Raw genomic sequence first — 13168 nt, 5'->3', positions numbered from 1 at the left:
ATTGTGGCGACTGCCCAAAAACTTACATCGGTCAAAGTGGTAGAACTTTTAGCAAACGTATAGCACAACATAAAAGGCTTTCAATAATATACAAACAGATTCTACGTACGCACTTCATCTTCTAGACCAGAATCATTCTTTTAACGACAAATTTTAAATTCTCCACATCCAAAAAGGCCTTAAGCTTTCTTTATTACAATCTATAGAAATCAACAAATTAAAAAATACAGACATAATTTTGAATGACCAACTTGAGACAAACAGTTCTCCCCTCAACCTATTCAGTTGAAGACTATAAAGTATAAACACATACTAAAAATGGATCACTTGAGAAAGGCACTCTGCCGAAACAGCTGTAGTGATAAGAATTTATAATAAACTTTGTAGAAGTTTTGAAAATAAAAGTTTTCATTGTTTTATTGTTAAAATTAATTTCCAAACGAATCCATGACTTATAAATTAATAACTACCACAATTATCTTATTTGAAATACAAGAGGTCATGTGGGCATGTAAATAATTTAAAATAATATATGGTTGAATGCTCGAATATATGAATTTTACAAATAAAAGTATAAAACGAAAAAGACATTCAAGTTGAACAAGTTATGGAAAAACAATAAATACTGTAAGGTTGGTTGTCTAAAAAAAGAATTTTGTTTGTATAAAGCAGAAAATGGAAATGTAATCGTGATGGTCTTATCTATTTTGCGTTTATTTTGGACACATATTACGGGAAAGTCGCTATACTTCTCCAACTGATTATAATAGGAAAAATCGAAGGACGAAGAGGAATTGGTAGAAAGTAAGTCTCTTGGTTAAACAATATCAGAGAATGGACCGGGATAAGAAGAGCGAAACAACTGTATAGAATAGCTCAAAATAGACAGGGTTTTTCTATGTTAATCTCCAACGTCAAGAGGACTCGATATCTGGTCTAAATGCTTTCATTAGGGACGTTTTACTAAAAATTGGTGGAAAGAGTACAATTAAATATTAAAAATATATTTATATATCAGTTCAGACCGTACTTTTTGTGATATTTTATGAAGTGCAAGCATCGATACTGAAGAGAGCCATTACACATAAACTGAAAGCTTTAGAATTATGACGGCATGAGGTTAACATTTGTGTGATGATGATTTAGTAAACCAAATTCCATTTTCGTCTATTCATACATAATTTTAAACAGCATAGTCTCCTATTCCATTATATACAGACTATTTCTGTGTTTGCTACTTCAAAATAATACAAATTTAACAGATACAGTAATATAAAATATTTCTAGGCACTTTTAAATCAATTTTTCGACTTACCTCACTATCTGCCTTCTTGAACTCGTCGTCGTCCTCGTCAACTTCGAAGTATAGCTCCGCAGACGTGATTGAAACCATTCCTGGAGTTACTATGCCTGGGGCGATGAGTTTGGCTTTGGTGCTGATGTTTACGGGGCCTGAAAGTAGCATAATGAGACGATGGTGTCGAAAAACCATTAAAGAAATAAACAAACATTTAAATCTATATTAATAAAACTGAATCGCCGAAATGTTTGTACGGACATCACTTCAGAACGACTGCATTAAATTAGATAATTCTTTTTTTGTTGTATTTGTTCTACTCCCAGTAGAAGGTTTGTGTAAATGATATATTTTAAAAAATTGTACGTAAAGACAAAAGAAACAGTTTGCTTGTACAAATTAATTAATTATTAAAATTTGGTTAAAATCTAACTATCATAGCCTTGATAGATCCAATCTCTGATAGAAGCGACAAAATAATACAAAAATAACAAGAAATAAAGTTGATGGAATAAAAGAGCAGTGGTCAAAAGTGACCGTACTGTATATACAGCATACAGCATACAGAAATGTCATATTGGTTACCTAATACCAAAATTTAATTACCCAAGAATAATTTTGGGTAGGAAATATAATGGAAAAAGATCCAAAAATTAAGTTGTAATAAAAGAAAACTTAAACTACTTAAGCCATTTATTCTTCTTCTTGTGGTTATTCCATTCTTTTTTTCTATTTCGGGTCCATTCGTTTATACACTGTGCGTTACATTTTCTTGTAATGTCTTCACTTCTCTTTCGATCTTTCAGCTTATTTCCTGTAATTCTTCTCAGTACTCTCATATCTGCTATTTCCAGTAGCCTTTGTGTTGTGACTGTGTCTGGTCTTGTTTCTGAGTCATAGGTATGTCATGATTGATCTTACACTGGCTTTATATTCTTGACTTAATCTCATGTTAATGTCGGTTTCGCCATGCAGTGGTATTAAGGCATCTTGCCAGTCTACTTGTTTTTTGTACTTGATCTCTCACTTTTGTGTCCAGGTCTCCATAGCTGAACAGTGTAATTCCAAGGTATTTTATTTACATTACTTGTTTAATACTGATGCCATCAATTTCTATTTTACATCTGGTTGGTTTGCTAATTACTATGGTTTTAGTTTTCTGAGATGAGATTGTCATATTAAATTCTTTTCCTCTTATGTTAAATCAGAGTACTTTTACTTCTTTGTTCCCCATCATTTATCCCCTTTCTTTGTTAACGCTTTTGATAATTTCATCCATGACTAAATTAAAGAGCACTTATTGTGAAGCAAAATATGTAAAACAAAATAAACGAAATGGCTGTACTACAAAATTATTATTTGGTTGTTTTAACTAATATTAAAAACTAATATATAATGCATATTGGTTGCCTAAGACAAAGAATTTGGTATACTCCATTCGCTTAGCTCGGGCAAATTTTGACAGATTCATTGTCGGAAACCTACAACACAACAATTCCTACTTCTCAGTATTAATAGCTCAAGTATACTACTATTGCAGACTTCTTTCTTTGAAAAAAGAAGAATTATTCTAAATAGTGGAAGTGTATACTAAACCCATAAAATTTTGGGTAGTATATATTTAAAAGATATATTTTAGTTGTTATAGTTTAACATAACTATTTATTATATATGGTGCAAATAAATAAATATTGATTGTCGGTAATTTGTAAAGTTCTATTTTATATACTATTTAGTTTGGTTACTAATAATATTGGCTATAAGTACGTGTACTTGGTTGTATAGTAATTTCCGGCCACTTCGAGTCTGTCAAAAAGTAACTAACTTCGCAAAAAAATAATTACTAAATTCACTAGACAGTTCGGACTGGAGATAGCGAACCGAGTATATAATACAGATACAGAGGATAGAAGTGTAATATTGGTTGCCTAATATAAAAAATATATAAAAAATAGTACAACAAATAAATCCAAGGTAGTAGCAAAGAATATACACGCATATATGCGTCTATATTCTTTGGTAGTAGTATTATAATAAAATTATTTTGGGTGGGAAAACTTAAAAAAAAAACCAAAAACTATGTTGTACATAAAAGAAAGCATGAACCACTGCATCAAGCACCATTATTAGCAAGCCAAAAATGTAAATTAAAATAAATAAAACGGTGGTACTAATATACAGTTATTTACCTTTGATTAAGATATAACTAATATAGATATAGAAAAGTGTAAACTAAAATATATAAAATCGCTATACTACTATTCAGTTTTAAAATTAAAATTTGACTAAAATATAACTAATATATCCCTGATGGATCAAATCTTTGATCGGTAGAAAATGGAAATGACACTTAAATTAATGAAATATAATTAAATATTTGTAATTTTGGTTGCCTAACAAGAAAATATAAAAAACACATTTATTTATATATCCTAAAGAAATATTTTTTAATTTGCGTTTAAAATTATTTAAAGGAAGTGATTACTTTTTTTCATTTAAAGAAGTATCATAACAGATTAATTTTGAGTAGTAAAAGGAATAAGAAAATACCAGAAACTACGTTGAACTGAGAAGAAAGCTTGACATACTTTAGCAACTTATTAGCGAGACAATTAAGTTAACTAAATTAAAAAATGTGGCTGTATAACCATTCAGTTATTAATATTTGGTTTAAATATAACTGATATGGCTCTGATTAATGGAATATCTGATAAAAGCATCAGTATAAAACAAAAAAAGACACTAAAGGTAAGCAAATAACAAAAAATAGCAAACAGTGTAATGTTGGTTGCCTAATACAAGAAATAAAACCGAAACGTCTGGTTTGTTGTCTAAATAGTCGACACCACACGACTTTATTAAAGAAATAAAATAGATAATGAAATATCAAAACCTTCAACATCAGATAAAAGCAGAAACGCAACAAAGAATAGCGATGTTCTGAAAAGAAAACATTAAATTGACAATAACTACTTCCAAACTAAATATTTTAAACCTTTTTTATGAATTTATGTATAAAATGTATAAACTGCATTTTACCCTTACACTGAAAGAAGATTTTTTAATCTAAGGTAGAAATTATTTAAGAAAATAATATGAAACAGTGATATTAGGTTAAAAATTGGTAGGAAAATAACTAGAATCGATGACAGAAATAAAAATCTTGAATGCTTTAGACAAGTGTGATAGAAGTGACAAAATACAACAGAGAATTAGTAAAAAGTGTACTGTTAGTTGAGTAAGACAATGAACTTAGTATAGATTACGGTAGAGAAATAACTACAATATGTTGTACTTATAAAAAACCTTTAATACTAAAAAATAAAAAAATCGTAAATAAGTGACAACATAAACCGCAATACCCATTAAACTTAACTGTATAATAGAAAAATAGTAAAAATCGTATTGTTAGTTGACTAATGCCAAAAATTTAGTGCAACAAAATGATAAAACCTATATGTAATGTTGGTTGCTTATGCTAAATCGAAACGAAACGAATTGAACAGAAAAAATATAAAATTGGCAATTCATTCAGATCTTAATGCAATAAAATCTTAAAACCAAACAACCTGGTTTGGTTTTAACAAACGTATATACATATACAGTAGCTTAGAAATTCGTAGATTTAACCCAACTTAACATACTTTGAAGATAAACGACGAATTAAACATAAATTTCTAGTTTGGATTTTGAAATCTATAGTCGTTGAAAAAAAGTGATTTTTGGAGAGAAAAAACTTATAATTGCTGAATATTAACGCGAACTGGCATTGCTTATAATTATAACTTACCGTTAAGATCAGTGTCCAAATCCCTATCGTCTGTCATCAGCTCATTGTCGTCCATAAGGTCGTTCTGCATTTGCTGCTGACCTCTATTTGCTGCCAGATGCGCGTGGAATTCTTCTCGAGCCTACAAAAACATATAAATTTAGTATTTATTAGTTGAAGTTGAAAACTAATCTATTTCATGTTCTTCTTTTAACATCTTTTTGCTACTACTGATCCTGCCCGGCCGTACATTCCATGGTGGTCCATGCTATTTTTCAACTACCTTACTCTAATTAGATTTGTCTTCAGCCTCTGTTTGCAATAATCTGAATTTCGATGTCTTCTACATGTCGGGGTTTCTTCTCTGATCGTTCTTGTGTCATTTTTTCTTTGTGGACTTCCCATCTTAACAGAATGGTTGCATTTATACCTGTTACCAGTTTAGGTTCTCTATTGGTAACTTATTTGCAAATAATTTTGGTTGTGGCAGTTATCCTTACATCTTACACTATTATCAATTATTATTTTGAATTTGAATTCATCCTATATCAGTGTACACGTTTATTTCTTCTGTTAAATAACTTTAAGAACTTTAAAATACACAGAATAATGTTCCTGTAACTGTTATAAGTGGTTACGTAATATTTACCTGAAGAATGGCGTCCTCAGGAGCTCCATGTTCAATTGCAGCCTTCAAACTAGCTTCGGGATGTGTGGTTCCCAAGGGATTATGCACAAATCGTTTCCTTCGCCTCGCGTCGTCCTCCCATGCGTCTAGTTTCCAAAATTCGTTCAAAGATGACTCTACGGCATCCATGTAACCCCAAGCGCCATGTTTATTGGACATTATGTTTCTAACTTTTTCTAAAAGTTTACTGGCAGTGACGTTGTCGCGGCGTCTGGCTGACGTAATGAGGTGGTCACACATTCGCTCTTCTTCTTTGCGGTCCAGTAGAGTCTGGGCACATTGTGACTAAAAAAGGCGCAAATTATAAGCAACAATTCGTTAAAGATAAAAGAGTAGCAATATGTGAAATAGAGGAAATACACGTATGTTATGGGATTACGCAAGGATGGATACTGTTCCATATACATATAAACTGGAGACAAAATTCACTCAACGATTTTTTTCTTATTTTCTAGGATCTAAAAGAAAATGTTCGTATAAACAATAATAGTGGTGTCCACGCAATGGTTTATATTTTAAAAAGGAAGAAATGGAGACAATTAAGACATATGAACAGTAACAAAATGGCACTAGGAAATAATTGTATAATTTTCGTTTATACACGGAAAGTATTTGTATGAAAGTTTTACTTACCTCAAAATCAGCATGTTTAAGAACATCATCGGCCCTCATCCTGTTCAGTATGAATTCAGCTTCATTAGCAACCCGAACAATATGATCTTTCATCGCATGGGAAAGGAGTCTTCCTTCATTTATTAGTTCTATAAAGGCGAGTCCAGCATGTTTTTGCAGGGAATTCTGCCATTCTTGCGAACAAAGCAACATAACCAACTCGACGACAGAGTTGCTGTTCTTGAAGGTAGTCAAACCTTTTCCTTCCATCAGCAATTCCTGGCCGTGGGAGCCTACCAAGGTTTTGGACAGAAAAGGAGCGAAATCTACCATAATTTCTCTGAGCAGAGGACATACAGAACCCAAAGCCATTTCCAGTTTCTGTGTTAATGAAGCTTCCCTGGAGGGCGTTGGTATCGATATGTGGTCAACCAAATTACTAACAGGTAACTCATCGGGTCTCATTTGAACTGGAGTCTGAATTATCCCGTCAGGTACTCGCACTACGGATATCTCCGAATGATGTTTTTCTCCTCGTTCCGAAGATATATTCCCTTCGATATCTAACGGGGAATGAGAGTGGGATATATTCTGCAAGTTCCTAGTTTCTTCTTTGACATCCCCGTCTTCGTTCAGGTTGATGTCGGTCCAGTTTTCATCCGCGTTCACTTTGTCGTTATCGTCTAAGTGAGTCTCGATGTTGGAACCGAGATTATTAGTATCGACTGAATGAACAGAGTTGATATCTTCCACTGAATCGGAGCTCTGTAAAAGTTACGTTCGTTGTGTTATTATTTAGCAAAAAATTTGGTTGATGGCAAAACATATCATGCTACTTGTTACCATTATTTGGGGAAAAAATAATAAAATAATAGAGAAGCAAGCGTTGTATGCTGAGTGATAAAATATTAGATGGGCAAATTCTATAATGGTTAACAAAAATCAAGCATCTTTGATGGACAAATTTTTTTGTAGTAATACATCAACAGTTCCTACAACAATAAAGGATTAGCGATTATATCACAATAAATTCCTCTGTCGGTAATTTTGTTATGTTTTGGCAACTACTTTTAACAATGCCAACCAAATTCCATACGCTACTACAGCTATGACCTATCAAAGTTCTTAATTTGGTTTTTGTTTTCACTGTATTTATATATACTTCTGAACATATATTCAGTTAAAGCGTTCTGAGAAACTGTGAGCAGTTGCAAAGAATACCGGAAAACGTGAGAAGAATAAATATACCCTTAAATATAAGCAACCAACACTACTGATATAAAATCCACAAAGAAAATAATTCCTGCAGCTGGCTGTATACCACGTATCACAAAAAGAGGTTAATCTTTGTATATGGGTATATTTTATAATATATATATATATATATATATATATATATATATATATATATATATATATATATATATATATATATATATATATATATATATATATATATATATATTTAGGGATTCTACAGTATTCACTGCCTTCCCTCGCTCAACCGTTTCCATCTCTCTCTGTTGTTCCATTCTCCATCGTTTAGTCCTCTCTTACTCATGGCGTCGTCTACTTCGTTCCTCCAGGATTTTCGGGGTCGTCCTCTTTTCCTCCTTCCTATGGGGCTCCATTCGGTTATTCTCTTTATCCATCTGCTCTCGCTAGTTCTTCTTACATGTCCATACCACTTTAGTCTTTTTTGTTCTATATATGTTAGTATGTCTGTTTCTATTCATGTTCTTTGCTTTATTTCGTCATTACTTCTCCTATCCATTCTTGTTACTCTGCAGCATCTTCGCAGGCATTCCATCTCTGTTGCTAGAGATATTTTATAAAATATACCCATATAGCGTTACCAGCTGAAGTCCGTTTGAAGAGGTTTACTCTCCGGACACTGGAACTCACTAAAAGCATGGGTGTATGTTACCTAAAGTAAAATTTAATTAAAATATTAAACATCAAATAATATTATCAACATCATGTACAATCTTTGGTAACATAATATATTTTAAAGGGTTTTTACCCAAATATTTTGGTGGCTCAGGCATGGTAACCTGTATTTTAACCTGATGATGGAACTGTTGTTCCGAAAACGTTCGTGTTTTTAATGTAGCCCTTTAAGGGTTTTTATAAAATATACCCATATACAAAGATTAACCTCTTTTTTCTTTTTACTACTGATATAATTTTATAGTAATTTTCGTATTGTTTCAAACGCCTTGTGCTGACACTGTTCACGATACACTTTGTTAGGAATATCACCCATCAACAGCTTTCCAGCAAGATTTGGAAATACTAAGGAAGCATGGTATTGGCTTTTCCAGCTGACGGCTACTTGAACTGGTTTTAGTAAAATAGCTCAACGCTTATCGGATAGGTAAACACATAGACTATTAATTTGTCATTTCAGAGAAAATAATGCAGAAGAGAGAATAAGAAAAGTTCAATAATGAGTTCAGACTGCCCCAAACGAAAATATGAAAAAATAATTAGAAGAGACCTATACAGTGTCGATGAGTAAAGGCCGGGTAGAAGAAGAGATAGACAGTTACGGTGAGACACAGAGACCTAAAGAGGCATATAGAGACGGAAAGAGAGATATAGATATAGAAAGAGCGATACATCAAGATATGTAGGGATAGAAAAGAGATGCAGACAAAGGGAGATCTGCAAAAAGCTGTGAATTCCGAAAGAACGTTTATGTTTGTTTCATCGACTTAGAAAAGGCATTCAACCGAGTACAACATACTACACATTTCAATTGCCTGCGGGAAACAGGACTTGACCTCTAGGATATAAGACTGCTAAAATACTTATATTACAATCCAGTAGCCTCTATCCAAATTGGAGACAGTCGTACTGAAAAACTACCCATTAAACGTGGAGTACGACAGGGTTGTCTTATGTCGTCCAGTCTTTTTAATCTGTACTCTGAAACAATCATTAGGAAGGCTTCGTATGATAGACAAGAGTGAGTAAGACTAGGCAGAGAAGTAATCAACAACATCAGTTACGCTGACGATACAGCCATTCTTACAGAAAATTTACAAAATCTCCAAATATTAGTAAATCTAGTTAGTGAAGCAAGTTATCGGAAAGGCCTTAAAATTAACATTTCAAAGACAAAGTTGATGGCGGTTGAAAAGATTAATATAGATTAAGCTTTGCTTTCGCTTAATGGAAAGGAGATAGAACGCATAAACCATTTTAAATACCTCGGCAGATGATTACATGTAAATTGTGTCTCTGATAAACAGATAATAACCAGGATCGAAATATCACGTAAGGCTTTTATGACCTGGAAACGAGTTTTATGTAACAGAAACCTGGCGATACATATTCGCAAGAAGGTCCTGAACTGTTCTGTGTGATCTATCCTATTATACGGTTGTGAGACATGGACATTAAAAACCACGATGCTTTCGTGGTGCGAACAAATTAGTAGCATTCGAAATGTGGTGCTATCGACAGATCCTAAAAATATCATAGGTTTCGGACACCTCCAATAAAGATATTATTAAAATGATGAATTCGGAAGGCTTGCTCACAAATATCATAAAGAGAAGAAATTAGAAGACCCAAAATACCATTTACTTCGCCTTATAATACAAGGAAAAGTGGAAGGAAAGAGATGGATTGGTCGAAAGAAACTTTCATGGCTGCGTAATATTAGAAAATGGTGTAGTACCACAATAGAAGAATTATTTCGCGCAGCAGCTGATAGAGAACGGTTTCAGGAAATTATAAACATGATGATGGCCTAAAAGCGGACGCGGTACATAAAGAAGAAGACTCATTATATTCAGGCTGAGCCGACCTGCCTCCTGAAGATATTTTAAAAATTTCTAGATATTTTTACCGGCGCTGGCTGGGGATCTTCTGCGTGATAGTTACACACTCTACCGCCTGAGTTATCTGGCCCTCCTATGATATATATGGACCGAAAAACAGATACAGATATATAGAGATATATAGAGAGAGAAAGCTGAAAACCAGTCAATAATATATATATATATATATATATATATATATATATATATATATATATATATACATATATATATATATATATATATATATATATATATATATATATATATATATATATATACAGTGTGACCCATTTAGATTGGAAACACCTCTATAAAATTTGAAGTTGTTAACCGATTTTAACCAATTTTTTTTTTAATGTCATGTAATAACAGGTCTATTGCGGGACAAAATATGAAATATTTAATTAAATTTTCAGGGCAGTCTACGATACTTTTTCTCCGTCGAAAATAGAGAATTTGTATTAGCGATTTTTTTATTAAAAAAATTTCTACGCCACTGGATTTACAGTGGCTTCAAATAGCTATGACAAAAATTTTATTAAAATATATTTATTAATAACGAAGTTATAACAACTTAAAATTTTAAAACTCACTAAGCTACGAGTCAAAAAAGAACACCCTGTATCAATAGATAACCATAAAACTAATTATTTTTCAAATAATTTTAATAATAAACCACTACTAGACAAAAAAATGTTTAAAATAGCATAAAAATTTAATGCAAGTAATGCACTTACATTATTATTAACTTTACATGCTACAACTTAAATCTCAGTTGCCATGACAACGATATTACTGTTGACATTATTTGTGTCATACAAATTTCAGTGCTAGCATAAATTTATGCATAATATCTGCAACAATATTTACTTCAAATTCTTTTAATAATAGTTTGTGTCATGGCTGCAAGATTAAGTTTGAGAGAAAAAATTGAAATTATTCTTTTGGGAGATAACGATAGAAGTGCCAGGGAAGTTTGTACAATATTTAATGACAGACATGTGGATCGTCCTAATATTAGCTGCGGTACGGTAAACAAAATAAATAGAATATTTAATGAATATGGTGCAGTATCAAAACTAATTTTAAAAAATAACCCATTACAAAGAAGAAGAGGAAATTATCAAATAATTTTAGATCATTTCAGAAATAATAGGGTTATTGCCAGTTTAATGAATGCCAGTTTATATTTGAATGTGCCTCGAGAGAGTATTCGACGATGTCTTAAGGTAAATAATATTAAACCTTTCAAACCAAAATTCTTACACACATTACAAGAAGGCGACGAAGCAAAACGTTTAGAATATTGTTTATGGGCCCAAGGGGAATATTTAAACAATATAAATTTTCTAAAAACGTGTTGTTTACCGACGAAGCCACTTTCACTACAAATGGAGTAGTATCATCACAGAATTGTCGCTATTGGACAGCAGATAATCCCCATTGGGTAATAAACTGTAAAAGCCAGTATTCTCAAAAAATCAATGTCTGGTGTGGTTTACTGAACGAGCGAGTTATTGGTCCTTTCTTTTTTGAAGAAAACTTGAACTCACAGAACTTTTTAGAATTTTTATACACCGACTTGTGAGATGCTATTCATGAGCTCCCAATTAATGAACGATTAAATTTGTATATCCAGTTGGATGGGTGTTCTATTCATTACGCCAGAACCGTGAAGCAATGGATAAATGAAAATTTTCCGAACCGTTGGATAGGCCGGGGTAGTCCATTGATAGATTGGCCACCCAGATCTCCAGATCTCACAATTTTAGACTTCTTTCTCTGAGGAGTTATCAAACAAAAAGTATACCAAACCCGTGCAAGAGACGTAAACGAACCCGTGCAAGAATTCGACAGGCATGTGCAGAAATTACTCCCCAACAACTAAGAAATGTAATAAGAAATATTCATAAACGCTACGCTCCACCATCTAAATGTATCCAATTAGATGGTGGATTGGTAGAGGCAACTAGGATTAAACTAAAATTATGTTTCCATGTTTCTGTTAATACAGAGTGTTTTTTTAACGTTAATACAGAGTGTTTTTTTCTTAGTGAGTTTAAAAATTTTAAGTTGTCATAAGTTTGTAATTAATAAATATATCTTAATGAAATTTGTGTCATAGCTATTTGAAGCCACTCTAAATCCAGTGGCGTAGAAATTTTTTTAATAAAAAAATCGCTGATACAAATTTTCCATTTTCGACGAAGAAAAAGTATCGTAGAATGCCCTGAAAATTTAACTAAATATTTCATATTTTGTCCCGCAATAGACCTTTTATTACATGACATTAAAAAAAAATTTGGTTAAAATCGGTTAACAACTTCAAATTTTATAGAGGTGTTTCCAATCTAAATGGGTCACACTGTATATATATATATATATATATATATATATATATATATATATATATATATATATGAAAAGTACTAAGACTACTACTACTCGGGAAGAACAGCGTTGGGAATTTAAAACTCGATAGGAGCATCGAAAAATATCTAAACCCCATTTCATCCAAAAAAAAAAACCTTGCCGCCTGATCAACCTAAAAACGTTTTACCTTTTATCAAAGGTAGCACTGACAAGATCAGTAGAACTCTTAATCCTCTGAACATTAAAACCATCTTCACTATTCACTTCATGTTGTCCAATCTCGTCAGATCCATAAAAGACCAAATCCCCAATAAAGACCATGGTGTCTACGAGATACCTTGTTCCAGTTGCCCACGTTTATACATAGGACAGACAAACCGACAAATCCATTACCGTATTTACGAACATTCTATATCTGTAACACATTCCGATACTACTTCAGCCCTAGCACAACATCATATTATTCAAACAGGCCACAAAAAAGATTTCGAAAAAGCAAAAACCAACGCTCTCATCCGCTTCCTAATATCGAGAATTATTCGTGAAGCTATCGAAATTGGAACGAACATGTAAACCGAATGGGACCACATAGATTA

At 32.4% G+C, this 13168-nt stretch overlaps 1 protein-coding gene across 10 annotated transcripts in view; it reads right to left on the bottom strand.

The window, feature by feature from the left end:
* The window catches only part of rg (A kinase anchor protein rugose), a 742603-nt gene that overhangs the window by 460791 nt on the left and 268644 nt on the right, over positions 1-13168 (bottom strand). For all 10 annotated transcript variants that reach the window (XM_072537071.1, XM_072537077.1, XM_072537078.1 and 7 more), the window contains 4 exons: positions 6388-7131; positions 5716-6039; positions 5088-5208; positions 1316-1452 (listed from right to left, as the gene is read on the bottom strand). In XM_072537071.1, the coding sequence (XP_072393172.1) occupies positions 1316-1452; positions 5088-5208; positions 5716-6039; positions 6388-7131 (1326 nt within the window). The remainder of the gene's footprint in view (positions 1-1315; positions 1453-5087; positions 5209-5715; positions 6040-6387; positions 7132-13168) is intronic.

Source organism: Diabrotica undecimpunctata, chromosome 7 (assembly GCF_040954645.1).
Source record: "Diabrotica undecimpunctata isolate CICGRU chromosome 7, icDiaUnde3, whole genome shotgun sequence".
Lineage (NCBI taxonomy): Eukaryota > Metazoa > Arthropoda > Insecta > Coleoptera > Chrysomelidae > Diabrotica > Diabrotica undecimpunctata.
This window is presented reverse-complemented; position numbering and strand designations above follow the sequence as displayed.